This window comes from Crocuta crocuta, unplaced genomic scaffold (assembly GCF_008692635.1).
Source record: "Crocuta crocuta isolate KB4526 unplaced genomic scaffold, BGI_CrCroc_1.0 scaffold248, whole genome shotgun sequence".
Classification (NCBI taxonomy): Eukaryota; Metazoa; Chordata; class Mammalia; order Carnivora; family Hyaenidae; genus Crocuta; species Crocuta crocuta.
In genome coordinates, this window is record NW_027532409.1 from 5,710,739 (window position 1) to 5,736,268 (window position 25,530).

At 54.0% G+C, this 25,530-nt stretch overlaps 1 protein-coding gene across 2 annotated transcripts in view; it reads left to right on the plus strand.

Annotated features, from left to right (window-relative positions):
- Positions 1-25,530, plus strand: part of MTCL2 (microtubule crosslinking factor 2) — a 66,630-nt gene continuing 41,100 nt past the window's right edge. The window contains exons 1-3 of one of the 2 annotated variants that reach the window (XM_077778835.1): positions 1-87; positions 19,266-19,490; positions 25,303-25,461. In XM_077778835.1, coding sequence (XP_077634961.1) covers positions 16-87; positions 19,266-19,490; positions 25,303-25,461 — 456 coding nt within the window. In that variant the 5' untranslated portion in view covers positions 1-15. The remainder of the gene's footprint in view (positions 88-19,265; positions 19,491-25,302; positions 25,462-25,530) is intronic. The other variant, XM_077778834.1, reaches the window with a different exon arrangement.

A 25,530-nucleotide genomic window follows, 5' to 3' on the forward strand; every position in this document is an offset into this window, starting at 1 on the left:
GACCTCACCGAGGAGATGCTGGACTGTGGGCCCGGCGGCTTCGTGCGGGAGCTGGAGGAGCTGCGCTCGGAGAACGACTATCTCAAGGTGGGGGCGCTAATGGGCGAGAGGGAGGCCCCGGGAGGTGCGGGTTGTGGCGGCCCCGGGGGCCTGAGGCACCAGCAGGCCCACCGTCCCACGAAGGAGCTGGGAGAGGGAGACTACCCCCGGGCTCCCACACACCCTGCCTCCCTTTTTATCTGGGAAACCGCCTCCTGAGGAGGACCCTGGATGACGAGACTGGCCAAAGGGTTCTGCTTTTGGAGGGAGGGAGGCATGAGAAAACTGCTTTGGAAGATGCGTTACTGTATGCATTACTTGGGGTGGGGGGGGTGGGTAGAGTGAGGGGCTGGACCTCTGTCCTTCAGCGGCTTAGAACCCCCACCCCCCAGGCCAGAAGCGAGGCCTCTGATGGCTCTCTTTTCCGGGACAGGTACTGGTGTGCCCTTCTGCCAGGGAAACCTGTGGCTGTCCCCTACCAGGGAGAGTCCAGGACACCATTCTGAGCCTTTACCCAGGGCATTCCTTGGTTCAGGCCTGTCCCCGCCTGCCTTTTAGGGCGGGTCCCGTTTGAAAGCATGACATCTGGGAACATCCCCTTGGCTAGAGTCCGACTTCCGCCCAGTCTAACGGTCCCACAGCCTGGGAGGATGATGTCTGGGAGAACTGGTTCAGAGGCGGCTTCCTAAATCCCAGGATGTTGTCTTCTGCTCTCGTCTGCCCGGCACACACAGCAGTCCCGCGGGCCCCTTATGGCTGTTGCCCTTGGCCTTCCTGTGTGCCCAGTGAGAGGAGGGAAGCTGTTCATATGAAAGCTGCCTTCCTGCTGAGCATGTGGGGCACCTGAGAGCTTCCCCGGAGAACAGACCTACCTTGTTTTCACCCTTTCAGTGAACATGTGCACCTATTCGGTGCCGGCCAGTCTCTGTGTGCCCACTGCTTGGCACCAGAGCAGCTTTAAAGAATGTGCTGGCCTTGGCTTGGGAAGACTGAAAGCTTCCTGGGCTCTCCCATCACTGGCTGAGCATGGTGTTGGAAGAGGCTGGAGTGTTACCTACTCCTCTTATCTGTGGATGGCCTGGCATAATACCCGGAGTACGCTGGCCGAGAGCCACAGAATCATGCTGCTGATTTATGTCCGCCTGGCAACACTTAGCTTTGCCCTGTGGCTCTTCTGGCCAAATAGGTTTCTCTCTCGTTAGACTTTTGGGGTCTTTGTCAGCTGTGTCTCTCCCTCCTGATGTCCCCCCAGCATCTCCTTTCCAGCATGTGTTCAGTAAATGCTTGTAGAATAAAAGGACAGGGTCTGTCTGAATCAGCAGAATCCACCCCTTCGGCCTCTGATCTTTCCCCAAGCCAGGTCTCAGGTTTCTCGTCTGTTAAATGGGAGGGTAAGTCTTCCCAGAGGCCCCATGTACTGTTGACGATTGAAGGGTTAGTTAGTTCTCAGTCTTCAGAAGCCTGTGGTGAGGAGAGGACAAGTGGAGGGTGGGTAGAACAGAGACAACGCAGAGAGAAGCCTGGTCCTGCCCTCCTGGTACCCTGAACTGCTTCTGGCACTGCCTGCCTGAGCTGCTCTGACCTCAGACCTGAGCTCCTTACTCCCGCCTCCTGGCCCACACTGTTCATGCCGGCGAGGGAGATGGGCCATAGAGCTCTGCCTCGGGGTCTCCTTGTGTACCGACTCCCGTGGGCTCTTATCCATCCCAGGAAGTCATCAGGCAGAGCTCTGGAGTCCTCCTGGGCCAGCGGTGACTGTTAAGGTGGGCGGTGGTTCCAGAAGGCGGAGGGTTGAGCCTAAGGTCTCACAGGGGCCAGGGCCTGGCTGGGCACCTCCCATTGCCTGGGCTGGGACTGGAGCACGTTTCCATCATTCATTCAGTACTTCAGGCTTCATGCGCAGACCTCAGGCTACTGTTGGATCTGGGGTCTGTGGCTTCCTGGATGTGTGAACTTGGGCAGGTTACTTACTGTCTCCAGACCTCAGCTGCCTCATTGTAAAAAGGTATATCACACATCTTGCAGCCTTCAGGGTTAAAGGAGATCATGTATGCAAACACCACTGGAGTGCCTGGCATAGAGTGAGCCTCAGATGCGGGCAGTCATGATCCCTGCTGTTTCCCAGTGGTGTGTGACACATTTCCACAGGCCCCCGTCGTGTTCTCAGGTGGGGCTGAGGGCATTCAGGGAGGCCGAGGCCTGGAGGATGACACGCAGCCAGCTGAATAGCACCTAAAATAAGAACATTCCAGGCTGAGGGAAGTGGGAAAAAGCGAGTTGATTTCGAAGGACAGCGCAGAGACTGGAGTGAGGAAGGAGGTTGGGTGGCAAGGTGAGCCGGGCCAGACCGTGCAGTTCTCGCCGTGTGCACTTGGGTTGGTCCCTGAACTTCTCTAGAGCTTCATTTGATCCAGCTGCCAATCTCACAGAGGCGAGGTGAAAATCTGGAGACTGGGCACGTGGACCGTAAGTGTAGTGGCTGTCATGGAGGTGTTGGTTCATTCTATAGATGCGTTTAGCTGCAGCCAGAGAGAGGGAGGCACTTGCTCTCCTGGGTCCCTGAGCCAGTTCTCCAGACAGTCAGGGCTTGGACTAAGGGTGTATTATGCTCTTTTTGTTTGTTTTAAAAGTTTATTTATTTTGAGGGAAAGCGAGAGAGAGAGAGAGAGAGAGAGAGAGAGAGACCCAGCAGGGGAGGGGTGGGGGGGGCGGGGACTGACAGAGGACCTTATGCAGGCTCTGTGCTGTCCGCACAGATCCCAACGCAGGGCTCAAACTCACGAACCTTAGGATCATGACCTGAGCCAAAGTTGGACACTTAACCAACTGGGCCGCCCAGGTGCCCCAAGAGTGTATTACACTCTTGACGTGTTTCCTGCCTCTCTGGGCCTCTTTGCTTCCCAGATGCAGAAACCGAGTTACTAGGAGAAGGACTCCACATCCCCAGTGTGTCCCCTGCAGGTTACGTGCTACCTGCGTTGAATCCCAAGTCTGGTGGGGCCCTGCTTGGGTTCATCTCCCAGTGGTGGGGGCTCTGGGAACTGTCAACTGGGGAAGGAAGGCCTCACGGGTGGTGGCCTCCATCTCCTGTTGCCTGAGGCCTGCCCTGGGGCCCACGCGGCGAAAGTGTAAATGGGGCAGCTGCCTCCCAATCAGATGGTAGGAGCTGCTCCAGAAAAGGGAGTGAGGTTGCTGGCCCTCGAGTTATTCAAACAAAGGCTGGATGACCTTGCATGTTTGGATGAAGATGTAGGGTTTGTGGAAAGCAGCTTGTAAACTGTACAAAACGCTGGTGGTTGTGATTAGAAGGAAGATTCCAGGAGAGATTTATGTGGTAGCTACAGCTGAGAGGCCTGACCTCAGGATCCCTTCCAGCCAAGGAAGTCTGAAGATTATTAACTTTTGAACTTCCAGGGTTCTCAGATACAGCTTTAGCTACAGAGCAGACACAATGACTGCATTTGATCTTCAAAGCACTGGTGGTCTGAGGTCTTCCAGCTCCCCATCACCACTAACCGTTGTCCCTGTACCATATGGTGAGGGCGAGTTGAGAAACATCAGAGTGTAGATGGCAGAATCTGAGAGTTGGGGCCCAAAGACTTGGCTTTGAGATCTGACTCTGCCATTTACTGTGTGGCTCTGAGCAAGTCGCTTGGCCTCTCTGAGCTCCTTTTTCCCCTCTATGTAATGCAGATGATGGAACCTACAGAGAAGCTTCATAGGATTGTTTTCAGGAATGAGGGAGGTATGAATAGACAAGAAAATATTTTACAAGCAGTGAAATCCCACATCTCTCAGGGAACTGTTGCCACTGTTAGCCAATGAGCAGATGGGATGTCTGTGTCTTTATTCTTCAGGGAGCTGGGAGAAGCCAGGAAGGTGGGTCGCCGTAGCTTTAGGATGTTAATAAATCAATAAATCAGAAGCTGCTCCCGGGAGGATAGGAAGGTGTGATCACATTCCATGCCGCCCCGCCCCCTCCTTGGAGGTTCTAGGTGTGAGTGAAGTACAGCCTATCTAGATGTGAGCCCAGGAGGGCCCAGAAGAAGCATCCGGTTCTCATTGTATGTTTGGGTAAATGGAGACCCCGGGTCACAGCCAGGATTCCAAACCTGGTTGGACTAACTCTAGGTTCTGTTCTTTCTGTAGCATGACAGGAGCAGTGAGATTTTAGTTGCTAACAGTGTGTCTTGTTTGGGACACAGGTTGGTTAGAGGGACCTTGTTGTGTGCCAGACTCTAGGCTAAGACTTGTTGGGAACAAGTAGGCTGGGGCGGGGGCCTGCAGCCTGTAGGCAGGAGGTGGGGGCCCGTGCGTGCGTGCACGGATGTGAATGTGTGCCTTGCACCAGTGCAGAGTGTGATTGGGACGAGGGGGATCTGAGGTACTGGAGGAGAGAATGGGGTTTGGATCCAGCCTTAAGGGTTAGTTAATGGTTAGGCTGGAACCCAGGGAGATGGACTGTTAGAAGCAGCCTGGGGACCCCCAGACCACGGATCCCTGGACTTCTGTGGCTCTTGCCTTACAAATGCTCTTCCCTGTTGATCACTTCCAGTGCATTAGGCTCTGGATTAAGTAAGCCCTTACTCCTCATAGCAACCGTGTGTTGAGGGTTCTGACGTCAGAACCATTTGGGAGATAAGGAAACCAAGAGGCTACGTCAATGTGCCCATGACTGCACAGCGGATATGCTTAGGAACCTCACTGGAAAACCCTCAGGAGCTCCCTTCATCCCATTGCTCTTTCACCCTCTCCCATGCAGGAGGTACCTCTGAGTTTCACAGAGCAGAGTTCCTGCCTGGATTGGCCAGTTACAAGCTGTGTGGTGTGGGGTGAGGTGCTCAGCCTTTCTGAGCCTCTGTTTCTTCTTCTGTAAAGTGGGAGATAAGCATGCCTGCCTCAGGGTCATGGGATCTTCCGAGTGTGATGCACAGTAAATGTCAGTGCCTGTCACTGTCCCTTTCCCTTACCTGCTTCTCCAGGCATTCATTCATTCATTCATTCATTCACTCATTCACTCATTCATTCAGCTCGAATTTTCTGAGAGCTTCCTGGCTACCAGGCCAAGTGCCAGATGTCTTCTCAGCTCTTCTCAGCTCACAGAAACGGTCACTGGGTTGGGGAGGGGGGCTGGTCATTATGGTCAGCAAAGCTCCTGGCTGGTCCCTGCCCTGAGTCCCAGCCCTCCCAGTGGCAGCGGAGAGGGGGACTGGAAGAAGCTTCTCTGAGACCTAGGTCTTTAAGGATCCTCAGCGGTTCGCCTGTCCTTAGGGGGAGGCAGGCAGCTCCAGCGAGATGGAAAATGAGATGGAAAATGTGAGGCCGGCTGCTGCAGAGGCCCCAGGGGACTGCCGAGCTCCCAGGGCTCCCAGCATTCCTCACGGAGGGGCCGGGCCTGTGTCCCCGGGCACACTCTCTTGGGCACACACAAACACAGGTACGCACAGAGCATGCTCAGAGAGCCACAGAGACTCATACACGTGTCACATATTCATCCAGTGACACCTGTATGTTGTGTGCTTCCAGAAGCACACCTCATGACATATTAGAGAGGGTACACCCTCGGAAGGCCACAGACCCATGCAGATACAAAATCTGCCTCCTCTCACCCACACAATACCAGACACTACAGACTCACACCGCCTAGGAGACTCCTGGCTCAGAAACACACACTTCCACATGCACACATCTTACATACCCAGACATACTTGGCTTTGTCCCAGATGGACACACAGCTCTGAAACACCCTCAGACGTATCGGAAGTACACATACATTTGCAGGCACGCACACAAACCCACGCAGACTCATTACACACAGGCGCCAGCATCCACGCAAATCCAGAGATCGCTCCTGCCAGGCGGGTACAGACAGGCTCACCACCCGGATGCTCTCCCTGTCTCTTCCACAAAGAGAGCCGCAGAGGCCCTTGCACACTTACCTTCACCTGGGGCTCAGACGCACACCCAGGAGACTCACACAGACACGGGACACATAGCCATGTACACAGAAGCAGGGACACGAGCAGAGCGCACTCAAATGTCTGGCCTATAGCATCTGCCAATGAGAACCAGAGACTCACAAACCAGGGTCCCCAGGCACACACATGTGTGTGCAAACACACACACACACACACACACACACACACACACAGGCTGTGATGATTTAGCCACACAGAAACAAAGGATATCCTGGTCTCTGTCCTTTGGAGCTCATGTGTACAAACTACTGTGTTCAGCCACTCCACAAGATCTCCTTCCACAAGCCTGCTGGGAATAGTGAGGAGTGTGGCAGGGGCCTGATTTGGAACCGCCTGGGGCTGGCAGGTCACTATGTCAGGAGAAGCTGTACCAGAGTCGCTCAGGCGCCTGATGTCCAGCACTTGGGCTTGGGCCCAGCAGGCTGAGAGAAATGGAGCAATTGTCAGGCCTGCCCACAGGAGAAACACTGCCGGGGGCAACTCCCTTCTAATCTCCTTGGAATTTCCGGCTTGCCTTCATCTCCCTCCTCCTCCCCATCCCCCTTTGCTGGGGGCCGCCGTGGAGGGCCATGCCACTCCCCATCTTTGGAGGGTGCCCATTTCTGCCTAGGAAACAATGAAGGAGGCCAGGATAGAGGAGTTTGGAGGAGATGTGGGCATTCAGAAGAGGGGCCTGGAAGACTTCTTGGAGGAGGAGGCATTAGAGCTAAGGAGTTAGCCTTGAGTTAGCCTGTGGGTCCAGCTGCTGGGATGGTGCCTGGCACCTCATAGGGACTCAATAAATATTTGTTGTATGATTGAATGAAAGGCAGTGATCAAGGTCTGTAGGTGGTGTGTGGGCTTAAAACAAAGAGTTGGAGGGAATGGTGGGTGTGGACAGTGGTGAGGGAGAGTTGGGCTTGCTTGGGAAGGGCCTCAAATGCCAAGCTGAGCTGAGGCGCTGTGAACACTTTGCTGGGAGGGGGCCATACAGCAAGGCTAGGGGCTGCCCCCTTAGTGTATGTCTAAGGCACCAGGCACAGGAGCCCAGAGTGGGAGGGAAGGAAGGCTCTGTGGTCTCATGGACAGATTCCATGTTTGGGGTCAAGTGTCGGGCCAAACCTTGCTTTGTCCTCCCTATGCATGATCTCCATGTGAAAATCTCCTCATTAAGCCTCAGTCTTCTTGTCTGTAAAATGGGAATCGAATCCCTTATTGCAGGGCACTTAGGAGGATTAGTGTTCAGGTATGTGGCATATCCAGTACCATCCTGGGCACAGAGGAAGAGAAGGAGCCCCACATCCTGTGTAGCCTCCAGGGGAGAGGGAGTTCCCCAGGGGAGGGCCTCGGCTAAGTTCCAAGCAGAGGCCTGACCAGCAGCCAAGGCTCTTACTAAGGTCATTCCCCTCATAGTGCATACACATGACCTCATCTGCGGTCATATTTTCTGCCCTCTGGTGCCAGAAGGAACTTGGAGCTGGGGTGGGGAAAGAGCCAGAAACTCTGGGGTGTTCTGGGACAAGCTGACCCTGGCTTTCACTGGAGGCCCGCAGGTCAGTACTGTGTCTGCATTCTGAGCAGGTAGCGCTGGCCTCCCTGAGGAATGGTAGGAAGGTGGGAGCAGCCGGCCAGCCCTTCCCTTCTCCAGGGTCCAAGGTGGTTGAGAGCACTGTGATCTAGCGCCAAGCCTACCTAGGCTTGAATCCTGGCTCTGCCTTTTCCTCTAGGAGCTTCCCCTTTATGAGGCTCAGTCTCCTCACCTGTAAATTGGGGGTGCTGACAGTGCTCACCCTACAGGCTTGATGGGAGCATTGAGTAAGGGAAAGCATGTACGTAAGGATTCGTGGGGGCATGGCTCATTGTAAGGACTCGGCAGCTATGGGCAAGCTGGGATCTGTAAGCCATGCGTCCTTGATGGCAGAGGTTATGTCTGGCTTTGGGTGTGAGTCTTGGCGTGGAGGAGGGGCCTGGGAGGTGTGTGTGGACCTGAATTGCATTGTGGAGATCCCCACACACATCTCTTTCTGTGCGTTCCCCCTTTCCCTCCCACCCCATGTCAGTCTTCTCTGGATGGCCAGTGCTGCAGACACTGTCCCCTGGGGATGCTCGTCGCTGGTGGAGGAGGCCTTCGGGGTCCCTCATTCTAAGATCAAGGTGAATAATCTCCCATTGCCCAGGTCACGAAGAAGCACAGGGCCCAGTGGAAAAGTAGTTGGGGGTCCCACAGCTAGACTGGCTCAGCTAAACATCTTGCTGCTAGTTTGCCCCAGATCTGTTTGGGATCTTCTGGGTCAGTTGCATCAGCCTCCCCCCTCCTTGGCCTTGGCCAAGTGCCTGGGCAGCCTGTGTGGTTCTGCCTCCCTCAGCCTCACCTCACCTCTGCTCCACCCAAGCTCCCTTGTGTTCCTCACACCCGGGTGTCAGTCTTTGTGCTTTTCCCACCTGGGGGGCCTTTGTGCTTGCGGTTCCCTCCCCTCTCTGTTCCTCTTCCACCTTCCTGCACTCAGCTCCAGGCCAGGAGCTTTCTATAGGCTCCTTGGGGACATTTACCTCAACGGTAATTAGATTATTAATTGGATAATTACAGGTGGCCCATCGGCCCCTCCCCCATGTGTTCAGTGGATAGGCAGGGACCTTGCCAGGGTGGGACCTAGCCCCTTCCTTTTACATAGGTGTAAATTGAGCTCAGAGAGGTTAAAGGGCTCGGCAAAGGTCGCACAGCCTGGAAATGTCAAGAGGCAGAAGGATGGGTGGTCTTGTGGTGCTCATTCCAGGGTCCCAGGCAGGGAGATGGCATAAACAAAGGCTCAGAGATGTGCTGAAGCTTCAGGCTATGCAGCCTGGAGCCATTCTTCCTTTCTCCAGCCTCACTTTCCCTCCCCAAAGATCTCTGAGCCCTGTTCTGTCCTTGCTCGGATATTTGGCTGCAGCCCAGAGGCCATTTGGGAGATGTTTTAAACACATCCTGATCCAAATGCTGCCTTCCTTCCTGTTCACACAGAAAGGACAGGAGGGACGCCATCAGGCGCTCCCACTATGAGCATCCTCCCACCCCCACCCAAGGTAGTGGGGGCTGTGAATATCTCCCTGTTCTGTTGGGTGAGGCCTGGAATGGGCCAGTGACAAGCCAGGCCTGGCCTTGGTGGGCAATAGTCTCCAGGTATCTTCTCACCCCAGACATCTTACACACACACACACACACACACACACACACACACACACACACACACACACCGCCCGTCCAGATGGGTGTCTGTGGGCTCATGCACAGAGCTGTGTCAGATTTGGGAGGCACACTCCTGTTGGCTGTGGAGCCTTTATCTTCTTGAGCCTCTGTTTGCTTACTGTCAAAACGGGCATAAAGTAATAGCCCCTGCCTCCAAAGGACTGTTAGCATGAGGTAATGGACATTGAGGCAGAGCTCAGCCAGGCATCTGGCACACGGTAAGGCTCCTGCAAGTACTAGCTACTATTGTCACTATCATCTCATAGTGACTGGTCTATGAGGAGCTCAAACTGGACTTGAATCCTGGCTGTGCCACTTTGTGTGGGACCTTAGGCAGCACTGTTAACCTTTCTGACCTTGGTTCCTCACCAGGCAGCGGGGGGTGACTGGGGTACAGTGAGACGTGTGCTGCCTAGCATGTGCCTGGCACAGAGGGAGCGCTCTTGTCTGTTTTTACTTACTGGCATTGGAGGGGCAAGTCCAAGATCACGGTCTTCCTTCATGACCCTGTGGGTCACTGGGACCAGGCAGCCTCTATGCCAGCTGGAGCAGGGGCATTGTGTGGCATGGCCATACCTGGCTGGGTGTCCTGGCCTTCCTCTAAGACCTTTGACCCTGACTGTCCCCAAACTGGAGCCCAGCTTTCATCCAAGGAGGCCAAGCTGGATTGAGCTCTGGGCTAGAAGGCAGGCATGCAGAGTCCCTCTCTGCTTGACCCTGGACCCCCGGAGGGGCTGTGTGATTGGAGGGGGGGGTCCTAATAGGCTTCAGTGTCCTTGTCTAAGCCCCGCTCCCCAGTTGCTATTCCCAGAGGCTTTGCTTTTGAGTGGGGAGGGAAGTGGCGTTTTGCACAGCCTTCTGTGTTCCTTGGGGTCCAACTGCAGTGATCTCATCTGGAGCCTTGACAGACCTGGTGGACTGACAGAAGGGACAGCAGATGGCTGCCCTAGCCTCTCAGTGGGCTGGCATGCTGCCCCTGTGGCCACTGTTGGCCCACCCTGCAGGCCAGCCCTTCCGGACCGGGGTCAGTGCCCCAGGCCAGAGCCAGGCTGGCAGATGGGCAGGGAGGGCCCGCAGTGGCCAGGGCGGTGTGGGAGAGGGCGGGCCAGGCAGAGGCTGCTGTTCCTCCACGGAACTGTTGCTGTCCTCCAGAGGGAAAGTTCTGGGTACTTTAGCTCAGCTCTGTCATTCCTCCTGGGTCTGCCTGCCGATCTGCAGGTCAGGTCCCTGGAGCCAGGGGAGGAGATGACATATTTGAGACTGCAGCCTGGGAGTTGATAGGCGGGAATTTGAGGCCCACTACTAGGATCCAAAGCCTCTACGGCCGTTAGGTTCACAGTCACAGAATTAGATTTGCACGTATCAGCACTGACTAGAAGTGGTTTTCTGCAGAGCAGGGCAACAGGATGGTAATCTTCCCCTCCTAGGACCCCTTTATTAATTCAGCGACTATTTATTGAGCTGTTCCTTTGCGTGCCAGGCGCTGCTCTCCTGAAACTCACATCTTAGTGGCAGAGACCGACATTCTGTAAGCAAACAGATCAATAAGTAGAATAATTTGCATCACAGATAAGCCTGTGACATGTTCCATGGAAGAACACTGTGGACACAGTGGGCTTGGAGGGGTCTTGGAAGGCTTCTCTGAGGAGGTGGCATTTACGTGGAGGCTTCAAGCAGGAGGGGAACCTATAGTGCCGAGACGCAGGGAGCGAAGTCCAGGCAGAGGCACCCGCTGGGGCCGAGGCTCCGTGGTGGGAGAGGCGAGGTGATTTCTGGGAGAAGAGCTGATGTCGGGGGTGGGGGTGAGGATGAAGATGGGGAGGGGGACAGGGGTCAGGCTTTTGTCTTCCTTTTGGATCAGGTGATTTACATACAGTAAAGTGAGTTTTGGCAGAAGCATATAGTTCTGTAACCACCATCCCAGTCCAGATGTGGACTGAAAACCTCCTCCTGGGCTCCTTTCTAGTCCATTCCTCCTCCCCCAGCCTCCCACAAGCTCTGATCTGTTTTCTGTCTCTGTGGTCTTCCTTTTTCCAGAACGTCACGTAACGGGAATCCTACAGTGGCCTGCTGAGCCTGGCTTCCTTCACCCGACGTATGGGGTTTGAATCTCACCTGCGTTGTTGCGGGTCTCAGCAGTTTATTCCTTTTTATTGTTGAGTAGTATTCCGTCGTACGTGTGCCACCATTTATCCATTCAGCCGAGGGACGTGTGTGTTGTTTCCAGATTTGGGTGATCATTGGAGAGTTTTAAACAGGAGAGTAGCATGGTCACAGCAAAAACAAAACGCTCCATGTGCTAAGTGGAGAACAAATCAATGGGGAGAAAACTGGCCATCCTGAGGGTTAAATTCGATGATCTGGTGGTGAATCTGGCTCACTGTAGATAACTCAGTAATGGCTCATTACAAAAAAGGCTGTGCCTTGGGGCAGTCAGGGAGGCCTCTTGGTGGAGGTGGCGTCTGAGATGGAGAGGGAAGAGGTGGGAGACATACAGAATGGAAGGAACCCAGGCAGTGCGGGGTCCCTGTGGGAGCTGGTTGGGTTGAGACACTGGCTCCCTGCGCCTGACTCAGCCTTGGTATTCCACGGAGGTCTGCAGCGCTCACATCAGAGTTCCCTGGGGGTGCTGGGTGCCCAAGCCCTGTGGGTGCTGACTCTCTTGGGTGGGAGGCAGCTGGGGACCTCTGCTCTGGTGTAGGTTCTGCCTTGGTGGCTGGTAAGAGGTGACCTCCTCCTGCCTTCAGGAACCTTCTAGCCCCCCTGGCTCCATCCCTGTTCCCTCAGGGCTGGCTGGCAGCTGTTGCTGGGCTCACACCACCCATTGCCACTTGCTGTGTTTCTGCAGAGGGGCCTCAAGTTTGTCCAGCCCTTCAGCTCAAGAGACTTGCTCACCACCTTCTCCTACAGACCAGTTTTATCAATTGCATTATCTGGAGTCACTTACAAATGTTCAGTGGGCCCCACACCTAAACTTCCCCCTCCTGTCCTCATTGTACGAAGATTCATCATCTGATATTTGTGTAGGTTTCTTTCAGAAAGCATTCTTTCCTGCAACGTTTACTTATTTTTTAAGGTATTTTTTTTTTAAATGTTTATTTATTGTGAGAGAGAGAGGGCACAAGTGGAGGAGGAGCAGAGAGGGGCAGAGGATCCAAAGCAGGCTCTGCACTGACAGGAATGAGCCCAGTGCAGGGCTTGAACTTACAAACTGTGAGATCGTGACCTGGGCAGAAGGCCAGTGCTCAACCGACTGAGCCACCCAGGTGCCCCTCTTTCCTGCAACATTTTAAATATGGCTTGAGGGGCACCTGGGTGTCTCAGTCGGTTGAGCATCTGACTTCAGCACAGGACATGATTTCACAGCTCGTGAGTTCAAGCTCCCTATCGGGGCTCTCTGTGGTCAGCACAGAGCCTGCTTCAGATCCTGTTTCTCTCTCTGTCTGCACCAGCCCCCGCCACTTGCATGCTCTCTTTCTCTCTCAAAAATAAATAAACATCAATAAAATAAAGTAAAATGTGGCTTGAAAGCAGAGCTCTGCTTCTCTAGCCTTATGCCCTGGTGGAGAAGAGAGAGGGTCTGGGGGCCAACCCAGACCCCACAGATTAGGCACCTATGGAAGGAACACAGCCTATGTCATTTCTTGTGCCATGGATGCCTTTACGCTCTCTGCTGAGAATAATTCTCAGAATAATGTTTTTAAGTGTTTAAAATAAAACACAAAGGAAACCAAATATATTACAATTATCAAAACATACTTCAAAGTTATAATATAGTAAATATGTGTTTATTAACTCATCAGATCTGCTGACCAGTCTATTAACTAGTGTAGTTAGTGTGATTTCAAAGTACTGATGAGGGTAAACACTATTTTGACATTTCTGCAATTGTTACATGATATGAAAACATCTGTGATTTCTTTTGGTGGCAAACTCACGGGTACTGCTATTACCACTGTGGCTTGTCCAGAATAGAAGGAAATTGTTAATTTTTAGTTAGAGGCTGATGGAAGTAAAGATATGCTGTTTTTTCGCCCTTCCCATCCAAGTTGATGGGTTCCCTGAATTCTGGTGCAGACGAAAGAATGTGAGGTCTGCAATCTGTGTGCTGCTTGGAGGTCTCTCTGGGTGAGTTTGGGCACAGCCCACCTTCCCTGTGCTTCTCTGCAGTTCTTCGTCTCTAGAACAGAGGTTCTGATTCCTGTCCTGCCTGCCCATGGGGTTTCTGTGAGGACCCATGAGATGATTCAGATGGAATGTCTTTGTAAACTGTGAAGCCCCGTGCAAGGTCTTGCTATTATTAGCAGTAGTGTGAGCTCATGTTTGGTCCTCTGGCCCAGAATGGACCAAGAGATTCTTCCTGGCCAACTCCTCCAGGATTCCTGGGAACCAATCCATTTCAGGGAGCGGGTCTGCCTCTGAGAGGCTGCTTCCTGCAGGCTGACCTCACGGATCATTGGGAGGGTGTGTAGGGGGATGGACAGAGATGCACTCTGTGGGCAGGGAGTGGGTGAGTAAGCAGGAGTTCCCTGACCCTTTGCAGCTGGCTTGGGGCTGGGATCGGGAGAGCTTGTCCCCCTCCCCCACCGCCCTGGTCTGTGGAGAGAGACACTGGGCAGGGCAGAAGCCATACTCATCCTTCTAGTCAGTCATCCAGTGGTAGACAGTGATGCGTGGCTGTCCTGGGCTGTGCTGGGGACCAGACACGGGTCAGACCTGGCACTTGCCCTCCCCACCCCCAGCTCTTGGGGAAGATAGACTTGAAAGCAGGCAAATGCAACCTGAAGTTGTTAGCACAGAGAAGAATGGAGTTCAGAGTGTGTGGTTTGGGGATGTGGGGAGGAAGAGAATGTTCTGGAAGGATGACGTACATTAGGAGTTAGCCTGACAAAGGCCATTCCAGCAGAGGGATTAGCCCAAGCAAACCTGGGAGTAGAATACAGTTAAGGTCCTGTCTGGATTCCAGCTCTACCGCTCCCTTGCTTGAGCAGCTCTGGGAAACTTTGGAGCCTCAGTTTTCTCATCTGCAAAAAGGGAACATTTTCAATATCAACCTCACAGGGTTGGAAAGAGGATCACATTACTGTGCATGTATGTGCTTGGGCCAGGGCTGCTGGGTCGTTAGCCTCCCCATTGATGGTAGCTTGCTTTCTTTTTTCTTTTCTTTTCTTTTCTTTTCTTTTCTTTTCTTTTCTTTTCTTTTCTTTTCTTTCTCTTTTCTTTCTTTCTTTCTTTCTTTCTTTCTTTCTTTCTTTCTTTCTTTCTTTCTTTCCCTCCCCTTCTCTTTCTTTCTTTCTTTTAATTTTTTTTATGTTTATTTATTATTGAGACAGAAAGAAACAGAGCATGAGTGGTGGAGGGGCAGAGAGAGAGGGAGACACAGAATCTGAAACAGGCTCCAGGCTCTGAGCTGTCAGCACAGAGCCCCATGCAGGGCTTGAACCCACAAACTGTGAGATCATGACCTGAGCCGAAGTCGGACGCTTAACTGACTGAGCCACCCAGGCTCTTCCTTCCTTCCTTCCTTCCCTCCCTCCCTCCTTTCTTTCTTTCTTTCTTTCTTTCTTTCTTTCTTTCTTTCTTTCTTTCTTTCTTTCTTTCTTTCTTTCTTTTCTTTCTTGTCATTAGTGAGCCTTCCCATTCATGGTAGCTTTCTTCCTTCCTTCCTTTTTTTCTTTCAGATTTTATTTTTAAGTAATCTCTACCCCCAGTGTGAGGCTCAAACTTACAACCTTGCGATTGAGTCACCTGTTTTAGTGGCTGAGCCAGCCATGTGCCCCGAGATGGTAGCTATTTTCTAGACCTGGCATAGCTGGATGTGGGGGGTGGAGGAGGCAGGGAGCAAGACAGGAATGGGGAGGAGACCAACAGCGTGGGTTCAGCTGGACCTAATGCAGAGAAGGGGCTTGGACCTAATCAGAGAAGCCAGTGGGAAATAGTGGAGGAGACAGAAAGTGACCTGCTTTTTTTTTTTTTTTTCCAAATTATCTCCAATAAATAGGAATTACCACTGTAATTAGAGCAAAATAAACATTTTCTATAAAGACTACTCTGGCAGTAGGCAGAATAGTCTCTCTTCCTACCCCTCCCCACACCCCTTCCCAGTCCTAAATAATCAGGCTAAACTTCAAGGGGAACAGAAGTCAGCTTGAAAGAGTGGCCACGGGGGCTGGATGGCATTGTCTGGGGGCTGGCAGGCCATGCCTGGTCTGAGCACCTTTCCTCGGCTTCTTTAGGCTGGCCTTTCTGACGGTGAGGTTGAGAATCAGGGCCCCCGGTTTCCGAGGTGGCCTTTTCCTGTCTGCAGGGGAGTATGGGGTTTGGGGTTCCCCTACTAGTGTTGGGGAGTCTCCAGCAATCTTGCTGGGCAGCCACTGGGCCTGTTGAGTCTGGTGGAGTTTGGCCCCTCCCTCCCGCTCCCACGTGGATGGGGGGGTCTGGGAGGGAGGAGAGGAGCAGGAAGGCCTCTGAACTGTCTGAGAGGGAGCTGGGAAGGCTGAGCTCCCCTCCCCAGCCCCCAGCTCTGTCAGCTGGTGCAGACTGTCACGGGAGGGCTTTGTAGGGGCTGGGACTGTTGGACTGAGCAGCCCTGGAAGATTCGGAAGCTCAGTGAGGTCTAAGAACCTCTAGAATGAAGCAAGGTCCTGCCCTTCTGGCTCCCCTCCCTATGGCCTAGCAGCCCCTTTCCCTGGCCCCACCGCAGGCCAAAAGCTCAGCCCCTGCCCAAGTCCTGCGTTCACCAGCTTCTGCTGCCCGCGTCCCAGCAGACCCGGCCCGTGCGGGCCACAGGCTGCCCTTTGTGGATGCACTCTCTTACCCAGGCCGTGCCAGGAGGGGCTGACCGGCGTTCCTCCTGCAGCTGGGACGAGGGTCCCCCCCCCCCGAGCGCCTGGGCCCCCCTCAGCCCCATGGAGAGATGGAGCTGGCAGGAATGCAACATCCTGCCTTTCTAGAAACTGACTGTGGTGAAGGGCGGGCCCTGGAGAGACAGCTGCTCATGTGAGAAAAATCATTCATTCATTCACGTTTTCAATAGATGCTTAGTGAGTCCCTGCTCTGTGTCAGGCCCTGGTCTTGTGGTGCTGCCCCAGATGGCTCTGGCCCTTTTAGGGAAAAGACTGGAAGGAAACCCCCTGCATTAGAGTCACTTGGGGAGCCCACCCCCAAGTTTCTGATTCATTAGGTCTCTGTGGAGGTGTGAGGATTTCTGACAAGTTCCCCAGTGATGGCTATATGCTGCTGGTCCGGGAACCACACCTTGAGAGCCACTGTGATTTAGGAGCAGGTGGAGGAATTATGAGTGATGTATCTTTTCTGTACTTTCAAAACTGTCCCTAGGATCACAGTTCAGTTTTATAAATAGAAAAGCCACTCATTTAAAAGTTAAAGAAATAAATGATCCCCCAAATGACTCTAGTGCCCTGGATGTGGTCCTGTGTCGAGGGATGTCACCTCCTGTGACTTAAATGCCCTATATCTGTTAATGTAGCCCAACATTAATGAGCTTGTGTGTTCCCTGCACTTCCCCTTGGTTGATCCTGAGCTTCAGGTCCACTCAGACCTCCATATCCCCATCACCAGGTCCTGTCAGTGTGACTGCAGTGAGGGTAAGTGAGATGCTAGTAAATAGCATGGAGGGGGCTTGAACACAGGCTCCCCTGGAGGCTGGTTTAGCTTGGATTTAGCTGACTGGCCTGCACTTCCTGAGTGCTGTTTCCTTTATGCTTCCTTAATCCACTGGCTGAAGTGGCGTGTGGACCCCTCATTTCCTCATTTCTTTTGACTGGTGTGATCATTGACTGCCCCACTTCCTCTTTTTCCACTTTTAGTTCTGTCCACTTGGCAGGGTGGTGGTGGTGGTGAGTCTGTGTGTGTATCGCGACGGAGGTGGAGCCTCGGTCCTGGTGAGGCGACCGTTCCTACAGTGGGGGCAGAATCTTCCACCTGGGGGCTGCTGCTGAAGCCATCCCTGGGGGAGAGGCCGTGGTGGCAAGTGGGGATTAAGCCCTTCGGCTGATGGTGGGAAGAGGACAGGATCTTTTGGAGCTGGGAGAAGAGACACTGTTCCCTCCGAAGCAGATAGTATTCCCTCCGTCTTCCTCTCCTGAGTTCAGAACCGTTTGGGAAATAGTCCACAGGAGTCAGATGGATGAGCTTTCACACTAAGAACCGGCCTCTTCCTGATGCTGCTCCTGAATTAAACTGACCTACCCAGTCTCGGGGGCGTCGGGGGGGGGGGGCACTGGACAGCCCCAGGCCATGCCCTCGTAGGGAGCCACCCATTTTCTGTGGGCAGAGAAAGGCGCAGAGGGCTGGTGACCACACTCTCCAGATTGTGTCCATCTCAAGGGCCCGAAGAGTTGTTTTTTTGCTTCTTGGACCCACCCCGCTGCCCCCGTCAGCACTGTCCTTAGTTGCTTTCTCTGGCTTCTCAGGGATGCCTTTGGCAAATCATGCCTCCCCTGTGACTCAGTTTCCCTTTTCAGCATACAATCTTATTTAATTCGTTTAGTCATCCTAAGAGTAGATCTTATTATTTCCATTTGTGACTCAGTTTCCACATTTGTTATGACACATAATAATTATCCATTTCTTCTGCTCACTCATCCCACTCTGTCTATTGATTGTTTCATGTTAATATGTTGTTTGGGGGGTTGTTTACCTAACCAGACATGTGTTTACTCATTCAGTTAATGTTTGTTGGGAGCCTATGGGATGCTAGGCCCGTGCTGGGTGTGGGGGATATAGCGGTGAGCGAGGTAGACGTGGGGCAGCCCCCCAGAGACTCACTCACAGAATCTCTGGGAGACAAGCTATCAGATGAAGAATTGCAGATGTACTCTTGGTGATAAAGGGGAAGGAAGGGACATCTGGGAGCTGGTGACAGGTGGCCAGGGGCTACCCTGGGGAAGTGAGGTCATCCCCCAGCACCCTCCACTTAACACCCAAACCCCAAACTCTTTGTTTGGCCCTTCAGGGCCCTAGATGGCCGACCCCTGTCTGTTTCCCCAGCCTCAGCTTACCCTTCCTCTAGCAACCCTGCCACCTTGCTGTATTCTGACCTACTGAGCTCTGTCCTGCCTCTGAGCCTTTGCACACTCTGGACCCTCTGCCTAGGGGCCTCTCTCCCTGTCTCTCTCTCTCTCTGCGTGGCTGTTCCTTCTTCCCTCAGATCAAATGTCCCTTCTTTGGAGATGGCCGCCCTGACCCTGCTCTAGGACACAGCCTTTCCCCATTACTCTAGCATATTACCCAGGTGGGGTTTTTTTGTTTCTTGCCATTTACTTGGATGTTTAAAATTTGTTGGTTATCGTGTGTCTCCCCAGTGAGACGTGGGGCTCCATGCAGAAGATACACAAGGGGGCACATTAGTCTTGGTCAGCACCGTCCCTTCCCATCCCCACGCTTGGCACGGGGCCTGGCACATGGTTGGTGCCCACAAATGCTTGTTCAATGAGCCTGTTCTGCTTCCCCGGTGTGGCAGGTTCCTATTGCTGCTGGAGCAAATTACCACAAATTGACTGGCTTACAATAATCCCAGATTATTATCTCCCAATTTGGGAGGTTAGAAGTCTGACAATGAAGGCATCGGCAGGGCTACTTTGGCAAGGCCACATGGTAGGCTCTGGCGGGAGGATCCAGTCCCCGGTCCAGCTTCGGGAGGCCGCCTGTTCGAGGCCCTTCCTCCATCTTCAGAGCACGTCCCTCTAACCTCTCCCTCTGTTGTCGCGTCACCTTCTCCCACTTTGATCCCCTTGCCTCCTTCTCATAAGGACCCTTGTGATTACATTGGCCCACCCACGTCTGATACAGGAAAATTTCCCAATCTCAAAATCCTCAGTCTCATTTGCAGAGTCCCTTTTATCACGGAAGGTAACTCACAGATTCTGAGAGTTAGGACATGGACATCTTTGGGGGGCTGTTATTCAGCCTACCACACCCAGGCCCCCAGAGGCACCTAGAACAGCCCTGGGTGTGGCCTGCATTCAGAGACTGCCATGGGCCCAGCCAGCTGACCGCCCCCCCTCCCCCCTGCCCCGCAGGATGAGATCGAGGAGCTGCGCGCAGAGATGCTGGAGATGCGGGATGTCTACATGGAGGAGGACGTGTACCAGTTGCAGGAGCTCCGGCAGCAGCTGGACCAGGCCAGCAAGACCTGCCGCATCCTGCAGTACCGGCTGCGCAAGGCTGAGCGCCGCAGCCTCCGTGCCGCCCAGACCGGCCAGGTGGACGGAGAGCTCATCCGCGGGCTGGAGCAGGACGTCAAGGTGAGCTCTGGGCCTCCCCCAGCCTCATAGTTACCCCTCCTGGAGTTGGGAGCGCAGGCCCAAGTGGAGGCCGGGTCAACCCACAGCTTGCCCCCGTGTGTGCTTGAGCAAGTTACCCCACCTCTCTGGGCCTCAGCTTGCTCGTCTGCAAAGTGGGGGTTCCTGGTGAACTGACAGCCCGTTTCTCGGGAGTGTCCCAACGTGAGAGCATAACTACGAATCCTATTAACAGCAGCCATTCCCACACCTGGTGCTGGGCTTCGAGTTGTCCCTGCCCTGTCCTTGCCTTGTCTGTGGAGGTTTCTTTTTTATTTTTTTAAATTTTTAAAAATGTTTTATTTATTTCTGAGAGAGAGAGACGAGAGAGAGAGAGAGAGAGAGAGACAGCATGAGCAGGGGAGGGCCAGAGAGAAGAGACACAGAATCCGAAGCAAGCTCCAGGCTCTGAGCTAGCTGTCAGCACAGAGCCCTCGGGGCTCAAACCCACAAACTGTGAGATCATGACCTGAGCCGAAGTCGGATGCTTAACTGCTTAACCGACTGAGCCACCCAGGTGCCCCTGTGGAGGTTTCTTTATTGTGCTAATGAGTAGCGAAGGCCTGGATAGGCTTATTTAAACCTTGACTCCAATGTGCCCAATTTTTGTGATTTTGAGCAAGCCCCCTGAGTTTCAACTTCCTCATCTGTAAAATGGGTATAACAGCAGCCCCTGCCTCACAGGGTTCTATGAGGGTTAGAAGAGATCGTAAAGGTAAAATGTCACCATAAACACTAAAAAATGTTAGCTTTTATTATTCCCATTTTCTGGATGAGGAAAGTGAGGCTCAGAGACAGGAAGTACCTGTTCAAGGTTACACTGACACTCTGTGTCCTTGGTCCAGTGCAGACTTATCAGCCTCTCGAGCCTGACTGCCCCGCTCCCTGCCTTGCGAAGCAGGAGAGAATTGGGCTGGAGGCTGGCAGGAGGGGCCCCCAGAAGAGCAATCCACCCTGCCTGTGTGTGTGGGCCCTGGTCTGGGGGCTGAGAACTTAGCCCAGCCTCTTGCTCTCAGGCCTCTGACCCAAGCTCAGCCTCTTGCTCTCAGAACTCAGGAGAATGTAGGAGCTGGGGGTGGGGGCGCCTGGTGCAGCCCGGGGACCCAAGGGGCCCCTTCCTGCAGGGCCGACTTCTGAACTGAGGGCTGCGGGAGAAGTGGGCTTGAACCAGGAGGGCAGAGGAGGAACGCTGGAGGCGGAGGTGAGCAGTGAGTGCCAGCCAACCAGCCACGGGCAGGCTCGCGTGGCCGGCTGGCCTTGCACATGCGCAGTGGGATTATAGGTCTGTTGTGCAGCTGTGGAAACTGAGCTCAGAAAGGTGTCTCCCCGCAAAGCTACCTGACAAGGCAGCTCCCGGGATAAATGGTTGCTCTAATATTCAAACTCCAGGTTTGAATTCAAACTCCAGGTTGAGGGTGTGTGCGGTGAGGAAGAGCCAGGGAAGCTCAGACAAGTAGAGTTTGGGCCTAGGTTTGGTTGCAGATTTGGGGCTGGGGCTGACCGGAGTCAGCCTTGGAGGGAGGAGGGCGGGAGGAGGCGCGGGCTGGAGGGCCAGTGCCTCTCTGGGAGGAGCCGAGAGCAGCTGGCGAGCGTGTGGGAGGGGGTATCGCTGAGCTCTGGGCTGGGGGAAGCCACCCCTTCTGTTGGGATTTGAACTAGCCAATCAGCATCCACCTTGCCCCCTTCTCTCCCCTTTCTCTCCCTCTTCTCCCCTGCCGCTGCAGCTGGAGCGCTGAGCTCATCCCTGCAGGCCTGGGCTGGATGCCTCTGGCCTCCGCACTCCGCTGCGAGTGCCTGGGTTATTCTCCGGCATTTTGGGGGTTCTCAGAATTGTGACTTCTTTGCTATCTCCTGGGAGGGCCTGATGGACCCAAGTGGAGACCCCCCCTGCCCCCCCGGAGCTGGGTATCTCTCAAGATTCTCTGACCTGCTCTGCCAGCTCCTTGGCCTATGCCCCGACTGGCATGGGGCCACCTCTTGGGACCTCAGTTTCCCCTTCTGTTAAATATAGAGCTTAGAGCAGCCAAACCCATAGGGCTTTTGCAGTTCCAGTGGTTTTATGGAGCAGATAGGTTTTTGTGAAAGCGCCACCAGTAAAACCTCAGGCCTTGGTGTCCCCCTCCCCTGGGCTCCTTGTCTGTGGTCCTCACCGCCTGCAGGACCCCACAGAACCTCAGCAGGAACGTTGCTCAGCGTGTGGAGGGCAGTGTGATGGTTGTACAGAGACCTACGCTGCCACTTGCTTGGCGTGTGACCTTCGGAGAGCTCCTTCCCATCTCTGAGCCTCAGTTTCCCCATGTGGAAAAGTAAGATAAAACTAGTTTCTACCCATGGAAATTTTTGTGAGGCTAAAACGAAATAACCCAAGTAAAGAGAGTGCTGACGACAGAATCTGGTTCCGAGTGCTCACCTAGCAGGCCAGAAAACGTTGGTCGTGGTGTTATCGTTCAGGAGAAGAACTTCTAAGCACTAGTAGGAGAAGTGGCTGGGGCAAGGGCATGGAAGGGGAGGGGGCTGAATCTCAGCCTGTGGATGAGAATCCCGGGAGGGCTTGTTCACAATGCAGAGCCCCAGGCCCCAGAGCCCATTCCCCCTCCCTGAGAATTCAGAGTGACAGGGACAGGAACACCCTGCGGCCCGAGGCCCAGGCCCCGGAGCCAGAGGCCCTCCCATGGTGGGGGAGGGGAGGGCTGTGGTCTGATGGCTGCTGGTTGTGTTTGGCAGGAGCCAGGCCTCCGTGCTATAAACAGTGACCTCATGGCTGAGCGCATTGTTTGCGCCTTGGGGATTTGCCCTGGTGTCCGGAAGCTGCAGCTGCTTCACCTCCCGTGGTATCTCAGCCCCGTATCTCAGCCCCCTACCCCGGGAGCAGTTGGGAGGATCATAAGAGGAAGAGATGAGACCAGCAGGTGGGGCCCTGTGAGCATCTGACACAGTGAGCCCACTGCTGGGCTTATTTTTAATACTTTTAGTGCTGATATTAATGTGTCTTCAAGCTTTGGGCCAAAAACAGGTTCAGGTTGAGAGCAGGAGTCTAGAGTTGACCCCCCTGATTCCAAACCTTGGTTCTGTAGCTTTCTAGCTGTGTGACCTCGGGCAAGTGACCTTTCTTTTCTGAACCTCACAATGGGGACAGTAAAGCCCTTCCCTGAAAGGCACATGATGTCAGGAAGTGACAGCTGATCTGTGAGAGGCGAGGGCACCCAGGACCACTGAGGCTCAGAGACAGGAAAGGACAGGCTGAGGCCACCAGATTCCTGCCATCCAGGCCACACACATGCTCTTTGCTCTCATGGGCTTCCACGGGTGACACAGGGTTCTGTGGGATCTGAAATTAAAGGCTCTTTTGTTCACACTTGAATCCTGTGAGCTGCCTGGGGTTGGGCTTTCCTGACATTGCAACTCTTGGGGGTGGGGGACAAATGAGGATGGAGATCATGTGGCGAATGGAGCAGAAGGAGCCTGGGGACTCATGGAAGGGATGACATCAATAGAGTCATTTATGAACCCAAGAGGATCCCGGAATCCACATGGGTCATGTCTTCTTGGTGGAGAGTGTTGCCTCCCAGGTTGAGGCCATGGCAGGGATGGAGAAGAGCTGGCCCCAAGGGGGACCATAGTTAGGAGGGGAGCCTCCAGGTGCTGAGCCCTCACACCTGTCAGGGACGCAGCCCTCCCTGGACAGTGGGTGGGGTGGGTGGTTGAGGGAGCAGTAAGTGCAGCTCCCCATATTTCAGTCATTTGCTCCTTCATCTCCCTTTTAGCTTTTTGGAACCTTGGATTTGTTTGTTCTCCAACAAGCATTTATTTGGCACCAGCGTGTACCAGACCCCACGCTACTGGTGGGACACAGAGATGTGAAGGACCCCAGGCATGGTCTGGGGACTTGATCTCTGTGCCCCACCACTCCTGCCCCTGGGGCCTAAGCAGGATGAATGGATGGATGGATGGATGGATGGATGAGTGAATGAATGAATGGAGTATTTATCAGGACAGGGGCTTTCTGGATGACCTAATAGCCCCAAACTTGGGACCATAGCCCAGAGCCTGGAGTTGAATACCTCCAGCAAAAACCCTGACACCAAACTCAAGAGGGAGGTTGTGGGGTACCGGGCCAGATCCGATAAAATCAGTGCACGGAGGTGAAGCACTGATCCTGACAATGTTTTAACAAATTATATTCCTTGGTGTTCTGGCCACCAGCCCAAGGACTATGTCATTTATTCCTCACAGCAGCCCTTGGGAGTAGGCTGTATCAACCCCACTTACCAATGACCACGGTAAGACTTCAAATGTATAAATAAATTGGCTGTGGGCCATGCACACGCAGTGTTGGGATCAGATTTGGTCTGGTTTCCCCCACCTGCAAAGTCCTTATTCTGATATTGGGGGGTTGCTCATCCCACTTTGTGGACAGGGAAAGTTTGGTGGCCTAGGGAAGCTGGGGGCCAGCTTCTGGGAGCGGCAGTGGGCACCAGAGGGAGGGGGAGGCAGCGCTGAATTTCCTCTCTGACCGTTGTTTTTCCTGGCCTGCCTTGCACATTGCCAACAGGTCCATGCCGAGCTGGGCCTGGGCCCAGGCAGAGGGCAGAGCCAGGGAGGGCCCTCATCCCTTCCGGCCTGGAGGAGGTGCCATAGTTGTTTCCGAGCCTGGCAGGCATGGGCATTGGGCTGTCTGTTCCTCACATACCTCTTGCTGGCAAAGCCCTGGGACCCCTTCTCAGAGCCCTGACCATGCTGGCCCCTCAGGCAAATCCCAGGGGCTCCCCCCAGCTCAGCTCCCACTTGCTTTGCATGCCCCCAAGCCAAGTCACTTATGCTGTGAACCTCAGACAGAATTGGGGTGAAGATGAATGAATCTGGCACACAGTAGGTATTCAACAAATGGTAGTGCCTCGACCACTTTGGAGTAGTTGTGATTTACCAGTTCGGAAGGGCCTTCCTCATCCCCAGAGGCTCCCTTTCCTGGCCTTGGACCCCCAGGGTGTCCTCCAGGAAATGGGGTGCTTTTGCTGCCGAGCCCTGGGAACAGGATTAGAGTTTGCAGCTCTGTTAGCTCTTTTCTGTAGGGGTGACTTGGACATAAGCCCAGCCTTTGTCATTGACAGCATGTTCTCTGTCCCAGACAACTGGACACCAGCCTCGGGGTCACACTATGACCTCCAGCAAGTCATGCCCCTCTCTGAGCTTCAGCATCACCACTCACCCAGCACTCGCTGTGCTGGCCCAAGGCCAAGGTTTTTGTGTAAGAGCAGATTCAGTCCTCCTGTTGGGCCCACAAGGTTGCTGCTATTATTGCACCCATTTTGTAGTTAAGGATACTGAGGCGCAGAGTGGGGAAATGATTTGCCCAGGATCACGTGCTGGTCACTGGCAGAGATGGGATCCACATGGCTCTGGGACCACCCATCTTGCTCTGGTTTCCACTTCAGCTCACTTCCCTCCCTTTGAAATGAGCTTCTGGCCCCGCCACAGGCTCTTGTGAGAGTTAGAAGCACCGAATGCCTCAGGTGAATGAAAAGGCCTTGCTAAGAACAGGCAGGTCTCTACAGCTCTGTGGGGACTGAGCTGTGATATAGACATTGGGAACGCAGGGTGCCTGGGTTTGGGTTTTGCCCCTGCTGCTTCCTGGTTGTGTGACTCCACCCCCTACTGAGTTCTCTGTGCCTCAGTTTCCTCATCTGCTAAGTGGGGATGATGAGAGACCCTTTCTGCTTGGGGGATTGCTCTGCAGCCAAGGCCATGTGGTCCCTGCTCATCACCCACCCTCGTTCAGGTCTCTAAGGACATCTCTGTGCGGCTGCATAAGGAGCTGGAGACGGTGGAGAAGAAACGGGCGCGGCTGGAGGAGGAGAACGAGGAACTTCGGCAGCGGCTCATCGAGACTGAGCTGGCCAAGCAGGTGCTGCAGACGGAGCTGGAACGGCCGAGAGAGGTGAGGGCTCGTGCATCCCAACCAGGGCGAGGCCGGGGCTGGTGGGAGTGTGTCAGCCCTGCCCCCCCC